The sequence below is a fragment of the Lampetra planeri genome, chromosome 40 (genome assembly GCF_965212315.1).
Source record: "Lampetra planeri chromosome 40, kcLamPlan1.2.h2, whole genome shotgun sequence".
Lineage (NCBI taxonomy): Eukaryota > Metazoa > Chordata > Hyperoartia > Petromyzontiformes > Petromyzontidae > Lampetra > Lampetra planeri.
In genome coordinates, this window is record NC_136146.1 from 10,291,052 (window position 1) to 10,305,435 (window position 14,384).

Below are 14,384 nucleotides of genomic sequence, written 5' to 3' on the forward strand. Positions count from 1 at the left end.
CCTGTCTCCTAATTTTCAATTTTGCGTGCCCGTTTTCAATTTTGCGTGCCCGTTCCACATTGTCATCTTACTTGCAACAGCAGTACGTTGCCGTACACTCATTGATATGCTAATTCTCTCTGCCCCCTCCCTCTCTCCGTCCCCGCCCCCCCTCTCTATATTTAAGGGACCGTCACAGAAACGACCCCTCTCTTTGTGCCGATTTGTGTCCTCTCTCTGTGTGCCGTTGTGATGTCTGTCTGCTTGTATGTCTGTCTATAGTTTTCTAGTTAGATTTTTGTTGCTATTTCTTTTATACCTGATGATGATTGCTTGTGTTGCAATCGAAACGTCGTAATATGTTATTTTAATTTATTATTTTATTTTTAGACGTGACTTAACCGAAAAAAACCAAAGAATAATTCCTGCAGTCACGAAAGCTCCTAAATTAAGATTAAATATTCTGATTTTAATAAAAAAAAATTAGTGGTCAAATAGGCGTGGCCTAGCTTGATGGGCGTGGCATCGGTGTCGGTGGGCGTGTCCCGGCTGTCGGTAGGCGTGGCCTGGCTCAGCCTCGTCTCCTCCGGTCTCGCCCGAGTCCCCGGTTTCCCTTCAACTCATCGATAATCCAAGCCATGTCTCACCAGACCGGCATAGTCGGTAAGGCGCCTGGCTGTGCTTCTTTCTCTTGCTCCTCTGTCTCCGGCCCCCGGGTCCCATTCATTTTCCTCCGTTAAATCGTCCCGGCTTCAATCTCCCCTTCAAGGCGTTTCCCGGGCGCCACCACTCTCGCCTGAGTGGCCCCGCAGGCTTCACTCGGCCGCGCTGTGCAGGCCGCGCCGCTCGGGTTTCCCCACCACCACACCCGGCTCCCACCACATCAGCAACCTTTGCTCAATCCACTGCTGGATCTTTCCCCAGCGCCACTTGTGTGTTTTCGTCTCGCAGCTAAGCGGCGTGTCCGGGTGGAGCTCTCCGATTCGGATTTGCAGTCTCGTTCAACGAATGAGACCACTTTAAAATCACGGTTCCGCGCAGTAATTATTGAGCTATGCAGACCTCCCCCCTCCTCCCTGTGTTGTAGTTATCGCAGTGTTTGTTAGTCCGCCGGTGTCTGAGGCTTGTTCACCGCGAACTTAAAACGGTGAAATGCCGCGGGGTTTTTTGTGCCCGAGAGAGCCTTGCCGGGACTCGGGGTGTATTTTTATTCTTAGGAAGCGCTCCTTTGCTCACTTTGGGAAGTTTGACCGTGAATTACATTTTTTGATTGGCTTCCTGTGGGGAGGGAAATCCGTGTGTGTTTTTTTAATCGTGTATATATACAGGATAAAATGTTACTATGCAACCGTTTGTTAATCTGCTGTTTGGATGGAAGGACCCCCCCCCCCAAAAAAAACTGGCAGTCGTACGGGACATTTTACCATACTTCACCTCGCCGGTCAGAGCGGGAAGGGGGGGGGGCAAGACCCAGGCATCGTTTCAGAAACGACTCGCCACTGATGTCAGCCGTGCAATTGAACTGCGTCGATCGGCATCGTGGCTCTGAGGCAACCAGGCAAGCCTCTGGCGTGTAAAGACGCCCAAGGCTTTTGAAGCTTTGGAACCCGCATTTAAGTTCTCAACTGTCGTAGATTTTAGTTTTTTTCCCTGCTGTTGTTTCGCGTACAAAGTTTCGTCAGAAATCTCTTTCAACAGACTGGTTCCCGAGGTAAAAGTTAAACAAAATGCTGCTTGAGAACCCTCCTCCTAAGAGATACCCGCTTGGATGTTGCACCTTGAGACACAAGGAAGAGGAATGGAACCCGTGGGCCCAATATAGCACGTGCTCGTGTCAAATGATGCCAGGCGCTGTGTCAAAGAAGAGTTCAACTTGAATCAGAATGTTTGTTTCTACCGGTGGAATCCGATGAGCTCTAAAGCAGTTTTTCAACATGTGTCCAGTCAAGGCGGGTAAGAACGTTACAGAAACAAACAATTCAAAAGCACGGTGCCACTCGCTATGTCAGAGAAAATTTTAACTTGAATCCGAATATTTATTGATACTGGTGGAATCCGATGAGCTCTAAAGCTCTTTGTCCACATCTCCAGTAGCTTGGCTTGGGCAGGACGCCTCTTGAAGGCTTCAAGGAGACGGGGGATGCGTCTTCAAATACGTCCCAGGAGACGACGTATCGATACAATCATCAATCCGTGTGGATAAATTACGTCTTGGGATTGGCGGAAACTTGGGGGTGGGGGGCCTTCAATCTAGCAGTGGATTGACCATGGCTCGTGTTGATTTATTCGCCGCGGAATTAATGAATGGAGGCAGGTGGCAGGGGATTCTTTGAGGCTGCGTCGGCACCACCCCTGAGATCCGGGGGTTGATCAAAGTGTGAATAAGTAATATTTAAAAATACTTATTTTTAAACACGCTTTAATGAAATGTACCGTACTATTAATGGAAGAACTCCACGACTCCAGGAAGTGGCCCGATGCTTGCCATAACGTAAGGGACCGTGGGCAATTACAGCCAACGTCAGTTTCGCGTGGACAATTACACCCAAGCCGAAACATAAGATATAAAAAATAATGTTTTAAAATATATGTTTTTACTTTTTTATGATAGAATATAGTATTGTCATCAGTATGACATAAGTATACCAAGTTTGCAGTCGATACCACATTGGGAAGTGGGTTAAAATTGAGTTACAAGATTTGAGGATACAACAACAGACGGAGTGAGATTAAAAAAAAAGCGTGTAGTAAAAATGGGACTGGGTTTTACCCCTTTCTGGCAATAAAACAAATTCTGTTAAGATGTTCAAACACAAAATGGGCATCTTTTGCAATGAATCAAGTCTGCATTCACCACAGGTGCTTGTGGCAAAACGTGCAAAAACAAACATGCTCTGATAATAATATATGGGGCCGTCCATAAATGACGTCACGCACTTAGGGGGGGGGGGGTCAGACATTTGTGACGATGTGTGATGAGGGGGGGGGGTTTGACAAATGTGACGTCACGTCAAAATGCGCAACTTTAAATAAATATAGACAACACGTTCTACTTAATTAAATATACTTTTTAATAAATGTTTTCTCCTACAACATCGGAGTGCAGCGCCACATTAAATACGCACTACAATGACAATAGTTTAAAGCGATTTGAAGCGTGTTTTATTTTTTTGGGGGTGGGGGCAGAGCTTTGTGACGTCATATTTCAAGGGGGCCTGACTTTTTGTGACGCCGTGTGACGAGGGGGGGGGGGTCAAAAATCGTCCAAAATCGCGTGACGACATTTATGGACGGCCCCTATGCAACTGATTTGCCTACACACCCAGAGACAGTCGTCTTTATCTGGCCTTGTCTCACCACCGATGTCAGACCGGAGAACATCGCGAAAAGGCGAATGGTACAGAGACGATGCAAGAGTGGTTGGTGGCAGCCGCCCATCCGAGATGAACCCGGATTACCAGGTGTCGCAATTGTTATGGCCTCCCGTCCGATCACCAATGGCTTGCACGGAGAAACTAAAATAATAATAAAAAATCGTACCATTGCAGGAGCCACATTCCTTGTATGTTGCAGTTCAAGACGTTGAAGTCGACGACTTTATTTGTTTCACCAGTGAGGACAACTGAAGATTCCAGAATAGTGTAATTTTTTGACAAGTGCAAACCTGTCAACCCCTTATCAGTGCCTACCTTATTACAGACAAATTCAGACCTCATTGGTCACCGCGTGCCCCTTATACATCTCAGGTTCATCTTTCAAAGTCCCATCACAAGGGAGAAACACAAACGAATGGACATTTTTTTTTGCCCGTATCGAAACGGCTGTACGCCGTATGGACCTGAAATCTCGATTTCCCTGTACAAGAACACGGGTAAACCGGATGGGTTGACAGATATGGGCAACTGGAGATTCCAGAATAGTCTAATTTTGTGACAAGTGTGACCTGGGCATTAATGTGAGCAAGAAAAACGGGCGGGTGGTTAAGTAATATGATTTCTCGATGTTTGTTACATGTATAAGGGATGTAGTGCTGGGCTGGGTGGTAAAGCACACTGTACTATGAACCCGGCCACCTGAGTTCAATTCCCGCCGTTCAATTCCCGCCCGGTCATAACTCCGATCGTTGTTAGTGCATTGCGCTCTGAATCCGGAGACCTGAGTTTGAATCCCCGTCGTGGCAGACATCAGTGGCGAGTGATATCCGAACTGGTCCTGGACAAATCCCCCTTTCACCAAACTCCAACTGGTGAAGTATGGTTAAAGAACCCACAACTCTGTGTGGGACAGGTCTTCATCTAGCAGTGGCCTGACAGAGGAGCTGTGCATTATTACATGAACATTCTAAATCATGTACAGCAACAATTCATCGCAAATACAGTGTAATGCCATGACGTGTTGTCAATCAAAATACAGCCTCTGCGAAGGAAATGTTTAGCAAATATCGTGGCTGTTGTCTGCTAATAATGGAAGTTCCCACAGCGATATAAATGTCATTCTTAGAACCAGTGGCGTAGTAACGACATTGTCAGCTAAGGTGGGCGCGGCAGTCGGTCAGGATGGGTCCCCAATATTTAATTTGTCTCACACGGTCGCACCTTGGCTATTCTTATACATCGCGGGCTCCTCTTGCCCTAATCACATCGTCAAGTTCACGGTCTCGAACATTTAACGCTGTAGGGGTGCTCCGTTTTAAACAAGTGTGTGTTGTTCTATGCCACTGTTGGTGAAAATAAATGTCATGGTGGTTGTCATGGGGGCCCCCAACTCATAGCTGTGGCCACCGGGTGGGGAGGCCAAGGCACCCCCTGCCTGCCCCCATGTGAGCTACGCTACTGCTTCGAACTGTTTATTTAACCTGTGTCATTGGTCGTGTGCTGGGTCCTAACTTGATTATTCATAAGGCAGCCATCACAATCAATGCATAATTTGGATAATTTATCCATAAGAGCCTCATCGAGTCTTGAGACTTGATGTCCTATTAGTCCTGCATTGGGATGTGTTTTGCAAATTCCTTTTGACTGAGTGTTTTGTGTGTACGAGGAAACCTGAGGACTCAGATAAGATCTCAGACACACGCGTGGGGACAAACGACAACTATATTTGGCTATCGTAACGATTGGGATTGGCATGTAAAGAAAGACGCAGTGATATTCTGGAGGCATTTCAGCATTCAATGGATGGACATTTTTTTTCAACTCGGAATTCTCAAGGATCCATACGTATGGGTTCGTGAATAAACTTGCTGAACTGGCCCCCTCGCAGCTTAGAGGGTTTGTAGCTTTCACAGATGTCTGCGCGGTCTGGCGCGGTCTGCCAACCTTTGCTTCTGAAGTGGCATTTTGCACTTGTCATGCCATCATTTCTGTGCATCGTTAGCCGTGCTGCAGACCAAACTATTAAAACTGTTAAACTATTTTTTATTTTACCAGGTAAGGCCCCACTGAGCTTATAGAGCTATTTTTCAGAAGCGGCCTGTCCACAAATGAAGATTCAATTAATGGGTTCATCATCGTGTGGGCATTTCTAGCAGCCAAATGGTTTAAACGCGTGATGTTGATCATTATAAATGTTGAGGGGAAAACCGGAGGACCCAGAAAAAAATGCACGTGCACGCGGGGTGAAATGCAAACTCCAAATATACAGACCTCATGGTCAGGCGAGGTAGTTAACATCTCCTAGCCACCGTGATGATGATGAGAGAGACAAACTCGGAATATATAACAGGCATCGTCAGTGTCAGGATTGAACCCCACAACCTCCTGTGTACCAGGCAAGGGGAAACAGGAGAGGGGGTGGAACAAATGGATCAGTATGAGACTTCAACAAGTATAGTAGTGGGCTTGAGCAGTGAACGTCACGGCTCGTTAGGATGATGGCCAGTCGTCAAGACTAATGAGGTCACAATTCTATTCATTAATCGAGTTTGGTTTCTGCCATCGTGGGTCTGTGGCTGTCGGGTTCGAGTGAACTAATGTACAACACCCACGCCCACGGATCGACAATTTACGTGGCGACGCTGCATTGACGGCGCTGCATGAGCAGACTTTTTTTTTTAAAAACTCGATACACTGAGCGAAGACCCTGGGGCCGGCCCAGGACACGCTGCTGGCGGGACGATGTCGCTCGGCTGGCTTGGAAACGACTGGGAATTCCCCCAGAAGAGCTGGAGTCTGTATAGTGTAGTAGTGTAGTATATAGTGTATTGTAATGTATAGTAGTGTAATAGTGTATAGTTGTGTATAGTGTAATAGTGTATAGTAGTGTATAATGTATAGTCGAGTATAGTGTGTATAATGTATAGTCGAGTGTAGTGTATAATGTATAGTAAAGTGTAGTGTATAGTGTAGTTGTACTGGAGTCCGTCGCCAGGGAAAGGGAGGTCTGGACCGCCCTACTCAACACGCTACTAGCGCCGTGACCCTCACCAGGACAGGCGGATTGAGAAACGAACGAACACACGTCAATGACACTGTGGCCTCGAAAGGAAAAGTATTGAATGTGCGACGTATAATAGCACAGCAACGAAGGAGAGACGTTGACTGGAACTTCGCCTGTTATGTGTATTTCCTCTTAAGGCGGTGCCGCCGACGAATGTTTTGAGTTTTTCTTTGCCACTCGTTGCGAATGCAAAATAATATTTTATTCGCACTCACACGATAGCACGCCTCTACCGTGAGCCTAAGAATCGGGATTTAATCGATGAATCGTTAACGCACCGGCAAAATTGGCCTTGCTTTTGACTGCGTTCCATCGCGGACCGCAACATTTTCTGATCGCCACATTTTTCTCCGTAACGCCGCTCGCTGCGCCCCACCCTCTCCCTCCCCCCCGAGCGTTGTGGCGTGGAGAATAGTAATAATCATAAAAACACGCATTGTTAGTTCCCGCGGGGAGTGGGTTGCCAATCGCCGGCGCTGCGGGCGACGTGGGATCCGAGATAGACGTCGTAAAAAAACGGGGCCCTACCGCGCGCCTTGGGCGGGCGATCACGTTGTGCCAAGTCTGGTGGGCGTAGTCCTCGGCCGGTTTTGTTTTCTCAGCGTCTGTGGCTTTCCAAGACAAGTCCCTCAATTCCTTGTTTTGGTGCAGACCTGCGGAAGTGTTGCAGCTGCCTTTCACAATATTTTCAGCATCGGTCTTTACGTATATCCATAATAAAGGTGTTTTGGGTTAGATCACGTGAACATATAAATGTGTCGTTAAACCCGCCACCACCTGACACGGCCAATTAGTAAGGTTTGTCACATGAACAGAACGTGGCCAATTCGTTACTAGTGCAGCACACCGGTGTGTTGGAGAGCAAGGCCACAACATTTACAATCTGAATATATATACTGGGCGAATCTGATGAGCTAAAAAGCTTTTTTTTCACGGATGTGCAGTTTGGCCGTGATACGGCAACACGACGACACGTCATGCGATGGAAGTTCCGCGAATTTAAGGGAAGTAGATGAAAACTATTGAACTATTTTATTTTAATTCTAGATTTGAAGCTTTCGTGACTGCAAAGATTCATACTCTTAGTTCTTTCGGTAAAGTCACGTAGGTAAAAAATGAAATTAAAATAAAAGAATAAAAATCACGACGTTTCGGAGGCAACACAAGTCTCCGTCATCAGGTGGGACCGTCACAGCCAGATTATCTGCATCACTTGATGCATCACTTGATGCAGCTAATCTGGCTGTGATGGTCCCACCTGATGACGGAGACTTTTGTTGCCTCCGAAACGTCGTGATTTTTATTGTTTTATTTTATTTTTAATTTCATTTTTTACCTACGTGACTTTACCAAAAGAACTAACAGTATATTTTATTTTAAACGATTAAACGATGTTTTTCTCATCAGGCAAGGCCCACAGAGCTGTGTAGCTCCTCTTCAGAAGCGTACCTGGCCACCGCGTATGATAGCTAATCGAAGTGGCTCATCATCGCGTGGAAATGTACAACAGCCAAAGACTCTAAACGCGTGATGTTGATTCTAAATTTGGCGGGGGAAAAACCGGAGGACCCAGAGACAAATCCACACCACCACGGGGAGAGACAAGCGCAAGCTCCAAATATACAGCAGGCGTCAGGGTCGGGAATCGAACCCGCAACCTCCTGCGTACCAGGCGTGGGAGTTAACATCTCGCCACCGCGGAGCCCAAATGGGCAAGGGCGGGAGTTGCTTAGACGGAGGGCGATGGCCGAGACTGATGACGGGAACCGCAGCAGGAGGTACGACCACCGCGGAGATGGAGCGGTGAGATAAGGTTACATGCGGGAGTGAAAACGGAATGAACCACGCACTGGATCGTGGCCGGTGGTGGCGTCGATGGCCTGGGAGGGCCTTCATCCATCAGTGGATAGACAATGGCTGAGGATGACGATGGTGGGGAGGGCCCACGATAGGCGTGTCCTCCGTTTTGCAGAATGCATCTCAGTTCGTCTTGCTTCTCTGTACGTTGCGAAAGAGCCAACGCAATGATTTAGAGGTGTAAATATGCGGACGTGCATCAAAACTGAGAGTAAGCCGATAGACGACTGGGAAGTATTCGGAGACTGCCTTCTTGCGTAGCTGACAGCGGCTGCGTTGAAACCATTAGCATTGGTAAAGTTGCAATGATGAAATGTTGTGCCCGTGTTCACGTCCTAATGTATGTATATATGTTGAACTTCTTTCGCACCGTGCGTAGCCACTCGCGTTAATCGGAGGTGCAGGTGGAAGGTCAACAAACTAAACACAGAAAGCAGTTCTCAAAAGAGTTTTCAATCTAGATTTAAAGTGCATAGCTCCTGTGGCTTCCTAATATCGGAAGGGAAGAGCGTTCCAGACAGCCGCAGAAGCTCACCTGAAAGCGCCACGCGATGCGGTGACCACCGTTTTGTTCGATGGCCAGCAGCCAAAAGCCGCTGCTGCTTCTGCTGGGAGGATGACTGGAATAAAAGTTGATGAGCGTCAGGGAGAAAGAAGGAGAGCTGGGGAGGAGGGGGGGGAAGGGATGACCAGGCCAAGATGTCAGAGATGAGAGGGGTGGTGATGATACTAAACTAAACTTTTTATTTCGCCAGGGAAGACCCATTGTGCTGCTATATAGCTCTTTTTTAGAAGCGACTTGGCCACAAATGATTGCTCAACGAAGTCGCTTATCATATGGACCTTTATAGCGGCCAAATACTCTAAACGTGTGACGCTAAATATGGAGGGGAAAACCGGAGGACCCGGAGAAAAATCCACGTGACCACGGGGTGAACACGCAGACTCCAAATATCGAAGCGTCAGGGTTGGGATCGAACCCTCGACCTCCTGTATATCAGGCGAGGTAGTTAACATCTTGATGATGAGAGAGGAGGGAAGAGAGGGAGATGAAAGTAACGAGCTGCAGTGAGCTGCACAGAGGCGCTAAATACGATTAGAATACATTTTGGGAAAGGTACCAGGCGAAGAATCCTGATATTGTGAAAATTGATAGCGTGTCAACACGTGGGAAAAAAAACAATGCAGACGCATTTCATTCACCTCTAAATAACCCTGACCTTGTGATAAACGGTCCGACCAGAAATACGCATTGCGTGCGGCGAGTGAGTGTGTCTGTGTGCGAGTGTGTGTTTGTGTGCGAGTGTGTGTTTGTGTGTGTTGCTGGGGAGCGGTGGCGCTGTAGTTAGCGCACTGCCTTACGAACCCGTTGACTCGCAGCTAACACAAGTGACGATTATTATCTGAACTGATCCTGGGCCTCCCCTTGGACGACTCAGCCTTTTAAACCGAGTATCTTTGTGCGATGTGTCAGCATCAGCACTGGGGAGACAAAGGCGGACGGGCGTGGTTTTTGCTATCCTCCCCCTCGTGTGCTATGCCGGCCTTCATACGTGCTCGCTAACCGCTTGCCCCAACACTGTTGAAGGATCTTTGTCCCCGTATGTACATCATTGCAACCGGCTGGTTCACAGGACTAGTGTTGCAGGATTTGAAAGATGCTGCAAGTTGTCACAGTGGTGAGCACAGTTGGTGCATCTGCCAGTCATCTCAGTCGGTCAATCCATTGCACCCGGGTCTGTTCCATGACCTGCCAGCGAGCCTTTGACACTTCACGTGATGGCCTCAAGGTGCACCTGGCCTGGCACAAGCGCCGTGGTGACGTCACCGCCACTTGGTGGCGAGCGGCGGTTCTTGTACACGTGTGTTGTGCACCCGTATCTGTGATGGCTGTCTAATGAACAAAGGGGAGCGGTGGTGTCGCGTTTAGCGCACTGCGCTACGAACCCAACGACCCGCGTTCGATTCCCGCTCACGGCCAAGACCAGTGACGATTATCTGAACCGGTCTTGGGCCTCCCGTAGGTCGACTCGGCCTCAAATGAATATGCAGTGCCATGTGTGAACATCGCCATTGGGGAGACAAAGGCAGTCAGGCGTGGTGCTGGCCACCCACCCCCTCGTTTGGCGTGCCGGCCTTCATAGGTGCTCGCGAACAGCACTTGCCCCAACAGTCTGTAAAACTGCACGGGGGATCTTTGTCTTTGTTTGTGCCCCAGCGTCCCAGGACCTGCGCGACTTCTTGGGGCGAGCACGCGGAGGGGACGTGCGGTTGATCAAGATCGCCATCGACGATGGTTCGCTGCCGCTTCTGCACGCACTCATCGCTGCTGCAGTGATCCATTCACTCACTCACTCAGTTGTTGAATCGGCCACCTACTCATTCATTCACCTACACCAGCGGTTCTTAAACCTTTACTGCAGCCTTGCACCCCCTTGGGTTCTCAATTGTTGAGAACAATTTATAATGTTAATAAATACAACAAAATAAGTTACAACAAAGTAAGTTGTAACTGCTTAATTTGTGTTTTCGATTTACTTTCTAAAAAAAATCTGGCGATTTCTCGCACCGCCAGGCGGTGGCGTGCACCCCCAGGTTGAGAACCGCTGACCTACGCACTTGCTCATTCACTCATCTACTCAACTCATTCACCTACTCATTCATTACCCGAATTCGTTCGTTCATTTATTAATTGATCCACCCAATCACTTCATCCATTCACTCATAAAATAAGTAAATGTTTGATTAATTTCATATCGCGTCGTTCATGCAAATGTCCTCTCACAATCGCCGAGTCAGAACCACAGACGCACGAGCTGGAGGGCTGCCAGGCGGTGAGCCGCCGCAAAACTATTGCTCTGCAGTTCTCTACGTATTAAGATGTTTTCGGCCATGTGGGAGGGAGGCAACCGGAGCACCTGGAGAAAACCCACGCCATGCGAGGGGGCAACGCCCTATCCCCGTACAGAAGGGGGAGCAGACAGTATCAGTCAACACCTTGCTGCATCGCATTTTCCTGGCAAGCCAGAGTACGGCACCTCCTCAATGCTCAGGGATAGAAGGGAGCTTCGCATCATCTGTGCGTGATCCATCAACCCTCGCCTCTGCTGCGGCATTGGGTCGCAGGCAACGGCCACGTGCAGCAGCGACAGCTTGGCCACCAGCCGCTCCACTGACTCGCCCCTCGTTCGCTGCAATCGTTCATATTGGACAACCACCCCCGCCCCGTTGCAGGCAGACAGAACGTTTAGTGCCGTCAATCTTAGCTTCACCACCGTGGCGAGATGTTAACTCCCTCGCCTGGTACGCAGGAGGTCGGGAATTTGATCCTGACCCTGACGCCTGCAGTATATTTGAATTTTGCGGTGTCTCTCTCCCCGTGGTCGCGTGGATTTTTCTCCGGGTCCTCCGGTTTTTCCCTCCACGTTCAGAATCAACGTCACGCGTTTAAAGTGTTTGGCTGCCGTGACAATTCCACGTGACGATGGTAAGCCTCTTTGGTTTTTTCAGTAAAGTCACGTAGGTGAAAAAAGAATTAAAAATAAAAAGAAATAATAAATTCTTGAAATATTATGTATGGGTTTTTTTCACCTACGTGACTTTACCGAAAGAACCAAAGAGTATGGATCCTTACAGTCACGAACACTTTAAATATAGAATGATAAGCCTACTTCGTTGAGCCATCATTTGTGCCCGCGGCCACTTCTGCAAAAGGCCTACATAGCTCGGTGGGGCATTACCTTGTAAAATATAAATAGTTGTAGCTTCAATTTATTTTTGTGATTTGCTTACCTTTGCTATACATTGCGCTGCTGCCCGCGTCGTTGCACTGCTTGTTGTTGTTGTCACTTTCCGACCCCGTTGCCCCCTATTGGACATCCACGAATAAGAGCTACGTAGCTCATCGGATTCCTCCTCCAGCATCGATAAACATTCTGCTTGTGAAAACTAGCTATGTAGCTCACTTGGGGACCTTACCTGGTGATAAAAATAAAAATGATTTGGAAAGCGTTGCCGACTTTGTCCGGGGCTGGTTTCGGTGGCCGCCGGCCACGCTAACGACGCGCCGCTCGCCGCTCGCCAGGCACAGAGACGCTGGTGCTGGCCGAAGAGCGGCGGCCGGGGCAGGCGTGGGACGCGGAGTACGACGCGCTGGTCCAGTCGGTGCTGGAGCCCGAGCAGCCATGCTACCTGCTGTACCGCCTCGACTCGCAGAACCCGCAGGGGCACGAGTGGCTCTTCATCACCTGGTGTCCCGACAGCTCACCGGTTTGTTACGCACACACACACGCGCATGCACACGCACACGCACACACACGTGCACGCACGCACACACACACACACGCTGCTAAACAGTGTAGGTACCGTACATAGACAACCGTGCTAATGGTGCAGTGTATAGTGTAGTTTATAGTAGTGTTTAGTGTATGGAGGTGGAGCGTATAGTGTACTGTATACTGCGGTGTATTGTAGTGTATAGTGTAGTGTTTAGCGTCGTGTATAGCATCGTGTGTAGTCTCCCGCGCATCTCCCACACGAGGCCACGCCCCCCTTCTCGCTCCACCGGCAGACTCAACCGTCCTCTTCCGTCACCTGACCACGCTCCTCTTCTCAATCATTCCCGTAACCACCGGTCCCTTCACACTCACAACTGATACCACTGTCATTACCTGCCGTGGCCACTAGTACACTCGTACTGTAGGCTGACTCCCCTGTCATTACCTCCCGTGGGCACTAGTCCCCTCACACTGCATGCAGGCTCTATTGCCCTTACATCAGTACACAATCACGGGTATGCAAACGCGACGGTGTGTGTACACACACACACACACACAAGAACAAAGGTATCACCCAGCACTGTCCCGCACCCCGCGTGCCGCCCCCTCCTAGGTGCGTCAGAAGATGCTGTACGCGGCGACCCGGGCCACGGTGAAGAAGGAGTTTGGTGGAGGCCACATCAAGGAGGAGCTCTACGGCACGGAGAAGGTGGGAAAAATCACCGCGCCACGGTTATCGTGGGCCTCCCGACGGTGATCCGCCTCCTTATTGCTCTTCTATTGCTGCTGCTACCGTGGCTGCTTATTCCGCGTGAACGTCGCCACGCGCCGATTCCTGAGTGACCAGACACTGACAGCCTCGTCTCATCCACACCGCTCCGCCACCACCACCGCCACACAGCGGGTCACGACAACTCGCTGATTCGCACTCGCTCACCCACTCGCAACAACAACTGCCGCTCGCCACTAAATATCTTAGAAGTTATCAAGGCGCTTGTGCCAGGCTGCTTCCACTTTGAGGCCACTTGAAGTTTCGTAGGCTCCGCTGGCAGGAGGTCACTGGACAGACCTAGCAGGTGCCACGGGTTGACCGACTGAGATGACTGGCAAATGCACCACCTGTGTGCCCCCTACTGTGCCAACTCGCTGCATATTAGCCGCTCAGCGCTCCGCTCCTTGTGAGCGTCGCTTCTCTGCCCTCCGCTGTTGCTGGAGGGTGACTGCCTCCCCAAAGACAAAGCTCCCCCATATAACCTTTAACAGACTGTCGGTCCAAGTGCTGTTAGCGAGCACCTGTGAAGGTCGGCACGGCACACGAGGGGGTGGGTGGCCAACACCACGGTTGGCCCCTTTTGTCTCCCCAGTCGCGACGTTTACACATCAGGTATACATTTGAGGCTGAGTCGACCTAGGAGAGGCTCAGGACCAAATGAGATATTCCTCACTGGTGTTGGCCGTCAGCGGGAATCGAACTCGAGTCGCTGGGTTCATAGCGCAGCGCACTAACCGCTTTGCCACTGCCTCCCCACACAGACACACACGGACACACACACACACGTGTAACTTAGGCTATGAACACATTCATTGTCCCCCCCCCCCACACCTCCGATTAGCAAGGTTGGCTATGTACGGTGTGAAAGAAGTTCAACATACAGTACATACAAAGACTTACACAGAGACCCACAGACTCACATAGACCCATAGATATACATACTACACTTTACACTATACACTACACTACTATACTCTACACTACGACACACTACTATACACTACACTATACAGTACACTATACACTACACTCCTATACACTACACTTCTATACACTAAAAC

General features: G+C 49.3%; 1 protein-coding gene across 1 annotated transcript in view; it reads left to right on the plus strand.

Annotated features, from left to right (window-relative positions):
• The first annotated feature begins 520 nt into the window (after positions 1-520).
• The window catches only part of LOC144731864 (twinfilin-2-like), a 28,606-nt gene continuing 14,742 nt past the window's right edge, over positions 521-14,384 (plus strand). The window contains exons 1-4 of the mRNA XM_078613164.1: positions 521-642; positions 10,493-10,570; positions 12,359-12,543; positions 13,165-13,260. Coding sequence (XP_078469290.1) covers positions 618-642; positions 10,493-10,570; positions 12,359-12,543; positions 13,165-13,260 — 384 coding nt within the window. The 5' untranslated portion in view covers positions 521-617. The remainder of the gene's footprint in view (positions 643-10,492; positions 10,571-12,358; positions 12,544-13,164; positions 13,261-14,384) is intronic.